The sequence below is a fragment of the Pogoniulus pusillus genome, chromosome 23, assembly GCF_015220805.1.
Source record: "Pogoniulus pusillus isolate bPogPus1 chromosome 23, bPogPus1.pri, whole genome shotgun sequence".
Classification (NCBI taxonomy): Eukaryota; Metazoa; Chordata; class Aves; order Piciformes; family Lybiidae; genus Pogoniulus; species Pogoniulus pusillus.
Window position 1 is genome coordinate 21,756,395 of NC_087286.1, and position 15,512 is coordinate 21,771,906.

The 15,512-nt window shown below is 43.7% G+C and overlaps 1 protein-coding gene across 2 annotated transcripts in view; it reads right to left on the reverse strand.

The window, feature by feature from the left end:
• Positions 1 to 540: 540 nt before the first annotated feature.
• The window catches only part of SCN5A (sodium voltage-gated channel alpha subunit 5), a 184,023-nt gene continuing 169,051 nt past the window's right edge, over positions 541 to 15,512 (reverse strand). For both annotated transcript variants that reach the window (XM_064162881.1, XM_064162879.1), the window contains exons 23-27: positions 11,274 to 11,327; positions 9,362 to 9,503; positions 8,563 to 8,663; positions 7,811 to 8,081; positions 541 to 5,377 (exon numbers count right to left, since the gene is read on the reverse strand). In XM_064162881.1, coding sequence (XP_064018951.1) covers positions 4,143 to 5,377; positions 7,811 to 8,081; positions 8,563 to 8,663; positions 9,362 to 9,503; positions 11,274 to 11,327 — 1,803 coding nt within the window. In that variant the 3' untranslated portion in view covers positions 541 to 4,142. The remainder of the gene's footprint in view (positions 5,378 to 7,810; positions 8,082 to 8,562; positions 8,664 to 9,361; positions 9,504 to 11,273; positions 11,328 to 15,512) is intronic.

The following is a 15,512-nucleotide window of genomic DNA, read 5'->3' on the forward strand; positions in this document are numbered from 1 at the left end:
AACCTCCTTCCAGGATTAAGGCAAGGATGTTTCTTTTTTGTTTAGCATGAGTTTTAACACAAACTAATACAGTAATAGCAACCAAAATGCAAATGAATGTAATTAAACTGGAAAGACATCCACATTACCATTAAGAAAACCTCATGTATATATACTTTATTTTACATCTCTAGGTGGGATCCTGTGCTTCCAATAAAACCATTCCTCCTTTAACTGATTCTACCAGGTAGGGTAGACTGAAATATCGGTGATGGGCTCATCCTAACAACTACTGTCTTTGAAGAGAAGCTTTGGGTCTGCTTCAAATGCATCTAAAGTACCCAGAAATTCTCCATCCCTTTCAACAACGGATGTTAAAAAACATCCATTTCAAACCTTTAATGCCCTGTCGTTAGCTTTACAATGCAAGATGAACTGGAGGGGTTTTCATCGACAAATGTCACCATTCATTTCCCAAACAAGTTTACTGGAAGAGAGTCAGAGAAATAATAATATAAATGTCGATAGAAGAACCAAGCCAAACCAAACCAGCACAGGGAATATTTGTTATCCTTATTTATTTAATAAAGAAACATAATAAACTTGATTTTTTTTCCAGGTACAAACAGCTTAATATGTCCTATGATATTGGCTGATATTTTCCTTGCTCTTTTCATAGCTTGAGTGATTCATGTGGCAGCCTTTAGTGAACAAACCAACAGAAAAAAATGGTAGCACTCACCATGCTTATAGACAGTGTGGGCCAACTATTGAGTCAGTGTCTCTAACTACATCACTGCACCAGGAGGTTGTAGCACTGCTAGATTTGGATCAGCACCTCCAACACTGAAGACCTGCAAGTGAGGGAAGTTGGGGTTTTGGAGGGGAGTTCTGCATACCATTCAAAGACACCATTCCCTCTCCAGCTCTGAAGAAATGGGCCACGAAATAGAAAGCTCAGTAGAAAAAAAACAACCTTCCAGTTACAAAGGGCTGGAAAGTCATTTCCAATTCCGGTTGGGAAAATTGCACTGTAAACACCTCTAGTTAAGACCCTTTCTCTCAAGAGGTTTTATTGACTTGTTGGGATCTTTTTTTGCATTCTGAGTTTTTGGAGTTTTTTTTTACATGTTTTGGGTAGAAGACAGAACCATTTGGAATTGCTTCAGTACTGAAGGGTCTCGCAGCAATGACAATAAAATGTGCAAGGCAAGGGTGACATGACCAGAGGAACAGCTCTTGCCTAAAATAATCAGTGACAGCTAACCATCATCCACCACATCCTGCTCACTTCTGGCCTTGACTCTTAGTAAATATATCACTTGAATATTTTCTAATGCAAGTGATAACAGCTATTACTTTTCGTGTTAAGTAGCATGACCAACATTGCAGTGCTGAGTGCAGGCCAGCTTCTTGCTTGGACTTTGAACGATTTATATTGTACACAAAATAAAACTCAACCAAAACAGATAAGAAATGCTTCTTTCTCTTCGTATTTTTCTCTCTTCCCCTCCCCCACCCCGTCCTAAAGATTTGAAAGGAAAATAATTTCACTTCTTGTCAGCCAATAACTGCTTGTTCAGCATGTAATGAATGTGCTGTTTTCTAATTAAATGGTTTCATTATAGGCAGCAGCTCTTTGCTAATGATCAATAGATCCCATTGAGAAGAAACCATTTGAATCAGTAAGTTGTGTCCTCTGAGTGTCAGCCACTCCATACACTCACAAGATACATATGTAGGTATAGCTATAGGGGGGGTGTATGCATATAAATATAAAACTCACATCCTCTGGGTGATATGTACAGTCAGAATAACAGCACAGCATAAATACACAGGGAACATGTATAAAGTTTCTCTAATTTGAGAAGCCTTCAGCAAATTTGGGTGGGTTTTTTTTGGTTGGTGGGGGGGAGGGAGGAAAGAACAGAGTGTTTTCACTTCGAGGAACAAAGCGCAGTTCCCTTAAGTTAGAGTCTAATTACACACAAGATTTAAAGGCAGCAAAATGCCCGAAGGAACAGCCCTATGTTATACACCATAGACATGGGGTTAAAAGGGCAAGAGAGCATGACTATAATAATACTTATATAGTACAATTCATTCCCTTATAGCACTTTGCAACCAGAAAGTCTTACGACACCCCTGTGAGGTAGGTTAAGTATTATTATCCCCATTTTACAGATGGGTAAACTGAGGCACAGATAGGTTAAATTATTTGCCTAAAAATCGTGTAGTAAGAATCAGGAATAGACCCCAGGAATCCTGATGGCAAATCCTCTGAATGAACTGATAGACCACTCTCAAGTGAACACCTGAGACACCTCTCAATGAATGGAGAGAATATATTAGCCCATATTTACACAATCATCCTCTTGTCGTTCTCTTCACATATTCTGACCTGGTTTGGAGGACTAGAGGACAGATAACAGTGCCTATAGATGAACTTGACTGTAACGTGTCACTTTAATTCTCCTTGCCAACCCTATGTGGCTTTTGACTCCTTTACAACCTGGGATATACCTAAACTTCAATGACAACACACCTTAAATACATTCTTGGTATCTTCTCCAAGGTGAAAAGCACATTACTCTTCCTTAAAGTGCATTACAGAAATCTCAAGGGTTTCCACAAAGTCCACCCAAATCCAAATACAATCAATCTGGAGGTGAAACAGAAAGAAGTTGTCTGTAATCATGGACTTGACCTTGTATTCCACAAATACTTTCTCACTTTCTATGGAGGCTCAAAATTTAACAGTAAGTGATAACTGAAGTTGGCAGGTCCAACCTCTAATACTTTCCTAGGGTCACACCCCACTGCCATTTCTTTGGCCTAAAGCTGATGGACATTAAATATTACTTTGCCTACAGAATGAGGACACATCTATTTCACAGATCTTGTTTGGGTTTTTTTTAATTGCTTCCTGCCTTTCTTGTCCTTCCCCTGTAATCTGACTGCACCATCTGAGAAAATGAATGATGGACGTTGAGTAGAAAGGATTCAAACCCCCAAATATATGTACGGATCCAGAGGCAATCCCCCTCCCACCGTCTTGATCACACTGTCACAGCTGTTCTACACGGTCCAATTGGCATTGCTTTTAGTAGTAGTAGCAATAGAAATAGCAGTAGTAGCAATATTATTTTTGGAGTAATGTTTCCAACAAGGCTGCTTAGCTCAGCATTCCTGGGGAAAAGAGAACCTGTCCCACTACCTGAACAGAAACTTGGCCAGCGCAGACGGTGCGTTGGAGCACTACAGACAACGGTGACAGACTGCTGCTGTGGCGAGCTGGGTTGTGACTCCATTCAAAGCAGATGCTTGAAACATACTAAAAAACGTAGTGCTTTTATTAACAGTTTTACAAACAGACTCCATTACTGCCTAGTTTCCTCAAGGACAGAACAAGCCATTTCTCTCACTACTTTCACATCACTTCCTTCTCTCTTTTCTGTTTTGATTTTTTGTTTTTCTTTGTGAGCGGTTACAAGTCCCAAGAGGGAGCATTTAGTGTGATAAACAGTTAAAAGGTTGCTAATTTGATAGTTTACTTTGCAACAGCTTTCCTCTTCAAGCGACGGGCATCCCGTAATCTCCTATTACCTTGACTCGGTTCCTCACGAAGAGTGTAAGGATCATTAATTTCCATGGAAAAAGAGACCTTTTTTCTTTTAAGTAAAAAAATATCAAATATAATAAATTTATGAAAGACCATTCACAACATATACAGTAAGTGTTACATTTTTGCTACAGCAGCTGTGAGATTTTGTTTTCTTTTCAGAATGCAAGGTCGTACATTGCCATAAGTAAACACACTAATATGAGTAAGACCTTAAATGAATGTATACAGCCAAGCTTTATCTGTGGATAGATATACACTGTGTTTACTGTCGTACAGCCTAGCGTATTTTATTCACACTGCTGATATAACAGCTGTGACCCTGCAGAGATTCTTCCTGTGCATATACAAATATAAATACTCAGTCAAGTCAAAAAGAGCAGGGCCAAAGGTTATATGACTCGTTAGACTCCTGTGGTTAAGGGTAAAAACTCCACTGTTTCTTTTGCAACTATTTTTTAATAAGAAGGCTGCTTCAATTGTTGTGTAGTTACAGCTTTACATTCTGTAAACAGTATTTTAAAGCATTCTTAACAAACACCTAAACAATCGATTCTTTATCCTTGTCTGGTGAGAGAAGACAATCTATAGCCTCGTCGCTTCTGCCCGAGTCTGTCATCTTCAGCTGGAGATTATCGCTCGTGCCTCTGGTGACGCTGTCGTAGGAGGGAGGGAAAGATGTGGAGGAGAGAGTTTCTGATTTGTCTATTGGCCTGCCGTAGTTTTCGTTCATCATGAATGCAATCAGCCCCTCCTTCTCGGGTGCATCATCCTCCAGGATGCTGTTCTCCAAAGTTCTGTGCCGGTACAAGTAGGATGCCTGCTTCATTGAGCGCCGGAACAAGTGTCTCCTGTAGGCTCGCTGGATGACAATGGCTGAGACCTCTTCTTGCTTCCTTCTGAGGGTTGTCGTAATAGGCTCGTAAGAGATCTTAGACGGATTTGCCGCCATGAACTTTTCTTCCATCTGTATTTTAAGGGCATCCATCTCTCCGGATTCTCCTAGCACCCTTTTAGTAAAAGCAAACAAAATATCCAAGCAGTGGATCCTGTCCCCACTGACCATGGGCAGGTCCATCGCTATCAGTTTGATCTTGTTTGGTTTCGCGATACGCAAAGGTTCCGACAGTGCATCTGCAAAGTCTGAAAGTGCAGAATACTCAATAAACTGAGTGGCTTCAGGGTCAAACTTCTCCCAGATTTCATAGAACATATCAAAATCATCCTCGCTTAGAGGCTCTGTACTTTCCTCAGTGGCTACACTGAAGTTCTCTAAAATAATGGCTATATACATGTTTACAACAATAAGAAATGATATAATGATGTAAGTAACAAAGAATAAAATCCCTACGGCAGGGCTCCCACAGTCTCCCTTTGAACCGTTCGCATTTGGAAGGTTGGGGTCGCAATATGGTGGTCCAGTGTTCAAAATAGGGTTGAGAAGACCATCCCAGCCAGCTGACGTGGTGATTTGGAAGAGACACAGCATGCTGTTAGCAAAGGTTTGGAAGTTGAACATGTCGTCGATCCCATGCTCTTTCTTCACGTAGGCAAAGTTAGCCATGCCAAAAATGGCGTAAATGAACATGACCAGAAAAAGCAAGAGGCCAATGTTGAACAGAGCAGGCAGGGACATCATTAAGGCAAACAAGAGAGTTCGAATTCCTTTGGCTCCCCGGATAAGCCTCAGGATCCGGCCAATCCGAGCCAAGCGAATGACTCTGAAGAGCGTGGGAGAGAAGAAATACTTCTGGATGATGTCAGAAAGCACAGTGCCTTGTAAAGAAGAGACAAACAGCAGGTTAGAACATTAGAAAGAACCCCAGACTGCTCCTTAAAGCAATCAGTCAAGATTGTGGACAGTACCAATGGGCAGTTCCTTAGACTGAATGACCCATGCTAAGAGAACGGCACCGTCGTTGGTGTTTTCAGTCCCATTTCATCCATGCAGACTTTGCTGAGACTATGAGCAAAGATGTCACTGGCAGCAGCACTTCTATTAAGCTTGTCCATTTGGAGCGAGAAACCAGCATCGGCTCAGACAGGACACAGACATCTGCAGCTTCTGCCCATGGCCCACCTGAGAGACTCATCCTGAGTGCAGTTTAGAATGTTTCCGATATGACAGTATCTTTGTCTGCAAAGCATCAGCGAGTCAGCACTGAAATGCTGATGTGCTGGGCCTGCTTTTCTGAGCCACCACCAGAACAGTGCAGGTTCCTACTGGAATTCTGCTTGGCTGTTCAGCTGTTTGGCTGCTTGCTGCTGCTGCTTCTTGTTTTTAAATTTTTATTTTATTTTACGGCCTGGGAGGGAATTAAAGCTTAAGACTGCACTAGCAAACAACTAAGTTTGCTTCCCTGTAGCTAAACTTTTCCTGCAGTAACAGAGCATCTTGGCCCAGATTATCTAATCCAACAGAGGCTGTTTGCACTGAGCTGTGTTAATGTCTCCCAGTCCAGTCTGGAAGAAGAGTCTCCAGCACGGTTCAAGTGCCCTGGCACTGAAATGACCTGGTTGGCCATGCAGCAGGAAGCACTATGACTAATGTGACAGCTCTGGTTAACTGCCTGCTGTGGGCATATCCAGAGCAACCAGCACCCATGATGACAGTTGCATGGTAATGATGTTCCCTGAATGCCTCCAATTTGTGAAATCCAAATTTTGGTTCAAGGATGCCAAAGCACAGGCTGCTCTCTGGGCACCAGAGAGCTCCTTCTCTAGAGCCTTTCAAGGCCTGTCTGGATGTGTTCCTCTGTGACCTGAGCTACATTGCGTGGTCCTGCTCTGGCAGGGGGGTTGGACTCGATGATCTCTTTGGGTCCCTTCCAACCCCTGACATCCTGTGATCCTGCACTGGGATCTTATAGGTTCCCCAGAAAGAATTTAGAGCAACAGGGGCATCAGTCAAAGAGAAGACATCTCTGTTTCCCTAGCATGGCACTTAGTCATGCACCTATTCCCTCCTTCAAAAAGTAAACTTGTTTTGAAGAGCCACATTTAGAGTTGCTTCTGCTCACTGCTTAGTTGATAATCTTCTCTTTGCTACTTTATTTCCAACTTCAATGAAAACTCTTGGCAGGATTTAAAATTCACATTTGAACTCTACTTCTGTAGTATCCAACTTATGACCCCTGGTTGGGGCTGCAGAACAGCAAAAAGCACAAATTAATCATAGAACTGCAGCTTTCTGTTTCAACCTTTGAATAGAGGAGAGTGGGGAGCTCTAGGGACAACAGAGCTGGGAACAGCCAAACTCATTGCACCTGTCCAAACAGTCCCTGAAGGACTATTTCTTACTGTTGTAATGAAAAGTAAATAGCAAACCAGCAGCAATTCACATGTGTCCTTTCTCATGTGGCTTGCTGGATGCTTTGTCTTTGGCTGTTACACAGAAATGGAGTGAAGTGGCTGATGCTAGTTCTGCACAACATTTTATCAGCATGGACAGAGTCACAGAATCAGTTGGGTTGGAAAAGGCCTTTGAGATCATCAAGTCCAACCTATCGCCCACCATTATCTAATTAACTAAACCATGGCACCAAGTGCCACATCCATAGTCTCCTTCTAAACAATTCCAGGGACAGGGACTCCACCACCTCCCTGGGCAGCCCATGCCAATGCCAATCACTTTCTCTGGCAAGAACTTCCTCCTAAAATCCAGCCTAAACTTCCCTTGGTGCAGCCTGAGACTCTGTCCCCTCCTTCTGTTGTTGGCTCCCTGGGAGAAGAGACCAACCCCACCTGGCTACAGCCTCCCTTCAGGGAGCTGTAGACAGCAATGAGCTCTGCCCTGAGCCTCCTCCAGTCTGCACACCCCCAGCTCCCTCAGGCTCTCCTCATAAAGGGTTTTCCAGCTCCCCTATCACCCAGGCACTGATTGCTTGAGAGAACAGACCAACGCCCACTCGGTCACAACCTCCTTTCAGGTACTTATAGACAGCAACAAGGTTTCTCCCTGAGCCTCCTCTTCTCCAGGCTAAAACCATGAAGCGTATGATGAAAGCAAGCAAGACCTGGCTTGGTAAACCTCATTATTTTGTCAATCACACAAATTATTGTCAGGCAATAGCATGTTGTGCTCTTAAAGAAAATCTCCTTAGGAGTCAACTCTCTGTAACTATGCATTGTATAACGTCTTTAACTTTAATCAGTTCTATGTCTGGCTTTCCAGCTCTGCAGTCTGGTTGAAAATCCAGGTTCACCTACCTACGATGGAGAGAATCACAACAACAAAGTCAAAGATATTCCATCCGTTGGTGAAGTAGTAGTGCCGCAGAGCCAGCATTTTGATGATGCACTCCCCGGTGAAGATGGCCACAAAAAGCATGTTGATTTTATGGAGGATGTTCACTTTTTCTTGACTTTGGTCATCCGTTTCCACCATCATGGTAATCATGTTAAGGCAGATGAGAATCATGATGGAGACATCAAAGGCTTGTTTTGAGACAACATCGAAAATAAAACCTTGGTATTTGTTCTGGAGGAAAGGAGAAGATTTAGTTAGGAGACCTGAACCGTGTCAGTGTGATTACATCAATGTCCCTGACTGATCAGAAAGCAGAGGGAAACAGACAATGTACTGCTTCTGATTGGAACTTCATAAACTTAGAGATAATGATGAGTGGTTACATGGCAGAGTTTTCAAGCCCTGTTAAGCCCTAATGCTTCTTGAATTTCCTGGAAAAAAAGAAAAGACCCTGGAATGGGGCCAGGAATTCATTCAATGCAGCCACAGGTACATGTAAATGTGGCTTACAGTTAGTGCTGCAGGACAGTGGGAGGTCTGTGCCACAGGTCAACAGGCATGCAAACACCAGCCACAATCAGAACACCTGAACACGAAGTGGCCTTTGTCTGGGAGCCATCTCCTTCTACACTGGAAGGCTGAATTGCATTCATTCTATTAAATCAGTGTTTGGGTATGACACAAAGTTCAGCTGAATCAATGCCATTCTTACCAGTGGCCTTGGGATTGGCTTTTGAGGTTTTTTAGACCCCAGCTTTTTCATTGCATTATAATACTTTTTCTGTTCTTCTGTCATGAAGATGTCCTGGCCACCTAAGTATAGGGTGAGAAGAAAGCTATTATTTTAGATGAAAAGAACACCACTGACCCCATCTACAGTTCAGGGCTGCATTTTCTTCCGTTCTCTTACTTCTTTTTTCATGTAGTTTTCATCAAAATACTTAAAGGGCTTGAGGAGATGCAGTGCTAGGAGCTGATTATTGCATGGCAGCAAAGGGCAGGAGACACAGATCAGTGCAGGCAACCAAGAAGGAGCAAGAGTCAGATTCTGTCTACACTTGAAGTAGTTCTGGGGTGAGAGGGGAAAACATAAGACCACCACCTCTTCGTTTAGAGCCTACAGGGTAGGGAGAAATGCAGCTCTCAGGCCAAGCTGCTTCTCCCCGACCCAGGCAGGGAGGTGATGAGTTGCGAGAACAGGCTTCACTGCTCTGACATGGGGGGAAAACTGAGGTGGTCTGTGCTCCTGTGGCAGAGTTTGTGCTCAAGATCCTGTCTGCATGCTTTCTGTGGGGAATTCCATCCCCAGCCTCTGTTCTCTGGATGCACAGACTGTGGGGACAGGAGGAGCTGCTACAACTGTGCTTTTGTGAAAGTCCTGCAAGGGTTTCTTTCAGCTGTTGTGTCGATGCTGCCCTTGAGGCTAATGCAGCAAGGCCACTGCTTCTAAACTGCTCCCTTGGCCCCAGCCTCCTCGGTAATCACAGCATGATCTGTGCCATATGCACTACTTATCTTTTTCTTTTGTTGGTTAAAATTGTCAATGATGACACCAATGAAGAGGTTCAGTGTGAAGAAAGAGCCAAAGATGATGAAGATCACAAAGTACAGGTACATGTATAAGTTACATTCCCATTCAGGCTGCTCCTCACACTGCAAAGGGAAAAGGCAAAACCATGACACTACCTCTGCACACGTCAAAATATTAACACAGTTGAAAGGATTGGATTATGAAACGGGAAAGCCAACCTTAATCCCAACACGAGAGTCAATGCTGCTTGGTCTCTGGAATTTGCTATTGGCATCCACCATGCCACAGTTGTTCACGGCTGACAACACTGTGACAGTGACCATGCAGCCACACAAAGTGCAGCTTCAGAACAAGTCCTACAAATTCTTCCAAGTTTGAACCCAGAAGGGGAAAATAATCCATGTTCTGATTATCCCTAAGCTTATATGAACTCACAGTACTTATAAAAAGCAAACATATGATTGCACTGCAAGGAAATGCTACTGAAAAGCACTGTATTTAGAAGGATATATGGTTTGTTCAGAGAAGGGTAGAAATAGGTAAGCTCTCTTGCTTGAAGGACCGAGCAATGCAATAGAATAACTTCAAATCACTTGTACCACATCTGGCAAAACCGCTGAGGTTTGTCCCACCAGCTGCAGGTATCTAAGCAAGATGCCAGAAGCTCTCACTTCCCTGGAGGCTGTCTTTTCTCAAGTGTAACCCAGGCATTTTATTCAGCAGTAGCAAGGATACACGTATGTGCACATGTAGCACAGGACTAAATCAACATCCTGAGCGGTGTTGTACAGAGGTGTGCCGTGGAGGCAGAGCACAAGGCACCTCTTCCACCCTATGATGGCATGAGGATTTTGAGTTCCTTTTTCCCCCATTTGAGCCTTGAGTATCTGGGAGGTTGTAGCCAGGTTGGGTTGGGCTCTTCTCCCAGGCAACCAGCAACAGAACAAGGGGATGTAGTCTCAAGTTGTGCCAGGGGAGGTCTAGGCTGGATGTTAGGAGGAAGCTCTTGCCAGACAGAGTGACTGGCATTGGAATGGGCTGTGTTCAAGCAAAGCCTGGATGGGGCACTTAGTGCCATGGTCTAGTTGACTGGATAGGGCTGGGTGCTAGGTTGGTCTGGATGAACTTGGAGCTCTCTTCCAACCTGGTTGATTCTATGATTCTCAGTCCAGCCCTGTCAAATTCTCAGTACCAGGTATCTACCTCAAAAACTAACAGTAAGTGTAATCTTGTTTCTTTAATATCATTAAATGAGGGAAAGGAAGCAACAGGTCCCTCAGTAAGAAATAAACAAACCTAAAAACTAACAGGATGCAGGTAAGAACTGGGCAGTCACCAGCAACCAGAACTCCAGCACGTCTTAAGCCTAAACTGATGTAACATCCTCCCCTACCGTGAGCTCCTCCACCACCTTCGAGTGGAGCTGCTGGCTGCAGAGAAGAAACTTGCTTAAGATGAAGATATAGGGAGAGATGAATTTGTGGGTTACAGGGGAATGAAATTTGAACCCAGTGCTTTTGAAGAGATCCTATCATCAGAAGTTTGGCCCTTGGAAAATATGGCAGCCAACAGGGAGAGTGGAAGAAACAGAGGACATCTTCGGGTCTGGGTAGGCTCAGTTTCACTCTGGAGGTGCCTATCTGTGCTGAGAGAGTTGCAGTATCAATAGATAAATCAGCGGTGTACACCTGAGGGCTACATTCCTTCTAATCTCAGGGTCACTATGTTTTGGAAACAGCTGCAAAAAACAAAAGGGTGCCTGCAAACATCTTATCCAGAGTCAGCCAGGGAGGGGCAACCTGCATGCATTTGGTTGCTGTTGTTGGCAAGCACCATGAATGCTCCAAAAGCCAATGGAGAAGGAAATGATTCATTTCGTTGCGGCAACCTACCCCTCGTGAATCCACTGCTGCGTACATAATATCCATCCAGCCCTTAAATGTGGCCTGAAAAAAGAAAAAACACCACAAAATGCATAATCAGGCCTGTTAAATAAGCACATCTTGAAATGCTGATATCTTCTCCCTGATGCATTTGGAGAAGGCAATGCCCAGCGCAGTTCCTGCATCGCCGCTTCCTTAACGCCATATGCACCAGTGGGTTCACCCTCATTCCAGAATGGTTTGCTCCTGGGCCCCCTCCTTTATCTTTTCTGATTTTCTGCATGTTCAGGCATAAAGTAGAATGTTTGAAAAAGATATTTTTAAAAGGGGAGAAAAGACAACAAAAAACTGTTCAGAAATATTCACCTCAAGAATCTCACGTAGTGGAGAGATGTGGCTACACAGGACAACTCAGCGTGGAGAGATGTGGCTGCATAGGACAACTCAGCGTGGAGAGATGTGGCTGCATAGGACAACTCAGCATGGAGAGATGTGGCTGCATAGCACAACTCAGCATGGAGAGATGTGGCTACACAGGACAACTCAGCGTGGAGAGATGTGGCTGCATAGCACAACTCAGCATGGAGAGATGTGGCTACACAGGACAACTCAGCATGGAAAGATGTGGCTGCATAGCACAACTCAGCATGGAGAGATGTGGCTACACAGGACAACTCAGCGTGGAGAGATGTGGCTGCATAGCACAACTCAGCATGGAGAGATGTGGCTACATAGGACAACTCAGCATGGAGAGATGTGGCTACACAGGACAACTCAGCGTGGAGAGATGTGGCTACACAGGACAACTCAGCGTGGAGAGATGTGGCTACACAGGACAACTCAGCATGGAAAGATGTGGCTGCATAGCACAACTCAGCATGGAGAGATGTGGCTACACAGGACAACTCAGCGTGGAGAGATGTGGCTACATAGGACAACTCAGTGAGCTGCCCTGCACAAGTTCCTGGCCAGGCAAGATGGATCTCATCCATATCACCTGCTTAGACTGATGGGCAGTGACTGCATTGCAGAATTCTATTGAAGCTTGGGGGTTACCTTCTTTAGAACAGGGTGTATCAAGGCAAAGTTAAAGCCCAGGGAATCACATATTCCACAGATGGGTTGGCAGGAGAAAAAGAAATCAACCCTGCCTATGAACTTGGCCTTGAAACCTCAATCTGCTCTACTCTTTAGATTTTATCTCTTGTTTAAACCAGGGACTTTAGTTCTTGTATCTTTGGCCTGGCTCAGGAGCAGTGTGGCCAGCAGGACAAGAGAAGTTATTCTGCTCCTGTACTCATCACTGCTCAGGCCACACCTTGACTGCTGTGTCCAGTTCTGGGCTCCTCAATTCAAGAGAGCTGTTGAGGTGCTGGAAGGTGTCCAGAGAAGGGCAGCTTGGTTAATCAGAAGGGTTAGGCGATAGGTTAGACTGGATGATCTGGAAGGTCTTTTCCAACCTGGTTAATTCTGTGATTCTGTGATCTTGCTTTTATATTACTTCTCTGAGGTTGTTTCTTGTTTGACTTCTGACCCATTTAAGACTTACCTTGGATTTAAAATCAGCATGAGCCGATCTGAGGCAGTTTTAGATATATGAATTTAATCAGATGTGCACTAACATGCATCAAAGACCCACACCCAACATTTTTTTTCTGCATCCTTCTGACACCTAGGTTGAATTTTCTCCTAGTGAGCAGACACACAGCTCCAGATGAAACTAATAGGAATTTGGGCAGTAGTTCCCAGGAGAAATCTAGGCATTTTTTGGCCAAGCCAGGTACGTTCAGCAGTTTTAGAAAGGCTTCATTATACATTCTCTGTGATTAAATTAAATCCTGGGAAACAATGCTGCCTCCTGATTTCCATCTGAAGGCTACGGGCCAAAGGAAAATGTACAGGAGGTCAACTGTATTTCTCACGGAACTATATATAAAGTAGTGTTTGAAAGGCCACATTCAGTTTTAGCTCCTGGTTGAAAGAGATTAAACCCCCTCAAATCAGAACCCATTGGAAAATCTATTCCAGCCTGCTCTGTGTTAAAAAGCATTTCAGATGTAAAGTGTTTAGAGGAATGATCAGCAGTTTCATTGAAGCAAATAATTACTGAACCTGTCGTGCTGATCCTCCTTAACTGTTCTCATGTTTTCCTTTTTGGCTGTTCTCTTTCTAATCTGATGGAAGATACAGCCGTTGGCAGCTTCCAGCTCAAACTGCCATTCAGGAAGGGTGGACAGGACGAAAGAAGAAATCCTTTCCCTGTGGCACAAAATGATATGATCCCAGGCTGCAGTTTTCTCCCACCTGGGAGGAAACATCTTCTAGTGAGCAGTGACTTCACTCCTTGCTGTGCACCACAGGCACGAGAGACTCTCCCACAAGGCACAATGGTCTACAGTTGTAACAGATCATGAAGAGATTTGACAAAAATAAATATTAAGAGACTGAAGAGCTATGATTTGCTGAGTTTCCCAGCTGTCCACAAGTAAGAGAATTAAAAATCCACACGGCTTCTGGAAAGCCTCCCTAGACACTTAATCTACAGAGGTTAAAAGATACTGAGAATGAAAGAAATATAACACAGGGGAAAGAAATTATTTATCTGGAATTAGTAATCACTTACAGCCTGGATAAGAAAGTGACAAAATCTTCAAGGGAGTGTTTGTGATATTGTCCTGCCTGGAAGCTATCCAGGGAAACACCATTTTCTAGTGAAACTGTCATGTGATGAGATTATCTACTGATAAACTCATCTTGGGATGGGATTACATTTTGGTATTTGGCTGGTGGTTAGAGCTGTGGTGAAATGACTTAGTGGGGAGCAGGGTAGGTGGGATGGCACTAGCTGCCCTTAGATCATTTATTGTATAACCAAATTCACCTTCAATGAAACAACTAAAATAAGTTAATACTGTTGATAATACTGTGATACTGTGTGATACTGTGAACTAAAATAAGCTTTTAAGTCTATGAGCTTGGTTGGACCTTTCTTTTGGTTTCCCAGAAAAGGACTGCACCAGTGCAAGCAAAGTGACTCTCAGTGCTGGCAGAAACACTGATCTTCTCGTGGCTGAAATGCCTCTTCAAGCATTACTTGGTAAGAGAAGCTTCAGAAAGCCTCCAGTGCTACAGCCAAACTACACACTGAAGCTGGCTTTGCTAACTCCACTATTTGCTGCCTTTTCTGCTGAACTGTTAAGTTTGTTCAGTACCATCACAGCAGCAACTTTACACCCCTCATTTGTTTTATGTCTGTTTTGTGTTAGGATGATTCGCTTTCCACCGAGTGCTGGATCCATCAGAGGCACTGTGGCACACAGGCTCCAAGGGCACTGCCTCTGCTCCACTTGAATTCCCACCAGCAATTCCTCGTGGGATCCTGCTTTCTCTTCTGACATATGGAGGAATCTACACTGCTGCACCAATTTATGGTTTACTCAGAAGCACAGCCTTTTTGCATCCACAGAGAAAGCAAAGTCTAGCATTAGAGGCTACAGAAATGCAAGAGACCTTGCAACTCAGTGGCTCCAGACACATGCCACTGTCTCATGACCTTTTTGTGGCTGATTTATGAGCTCAGTCATGGCTTTGGACCTGGCATGAGGGGTTGATTTAACTTCACAGTTCCTGATGTGCTGGTCTAGGAGTGCTTCTGTTATCTTCTTATTCCTTTTCTGGAATTCCAAAGTGATAAAGAGTTGCTGGACACATGAGATGTAAGTCTGGTTTAACGTTCTCAAGCCAGCCAGATGCTGCAAGAGAGACCACTTGCTTTCTTCTTGTTCTTCAACAGATTGCTGGGATTTCAAGACACATTGCCAAAGAAAAAAACAAACCACCAAAAAACATGGAGGTGATCACATCATGCAAGGAAGGATCCTGCAAAGGAAAGGCAAAACTCCTACTGGAACTGTAAAATATGTCTTTGTTGAGCTCAAATGCAGATCTACAGAACACAGGTGCTGTGATCTGCAAGGCAATTCTGGGAATACAGAAAAGCAGTACTGAAGCACTGAGTTGTAGCAATACTTTTTTCCCCTAATAGATGAGGGTGTTAAATCCCCAGAAGAGTGAATCATCCTTCTTGCAAATTAAAAAGTCATGATAATAAAGATCTTTGCCCCCTCATGAATGAGGCATTTCTCTTGTATGTAGAGTGAGCAGAGACTGTCTGCTATTGCAGTAACCTCTTGTGAGACATCCTGGTTTTCGCTGGGAGAAGCCTGAAGCTTGGCTGACCACTTCACA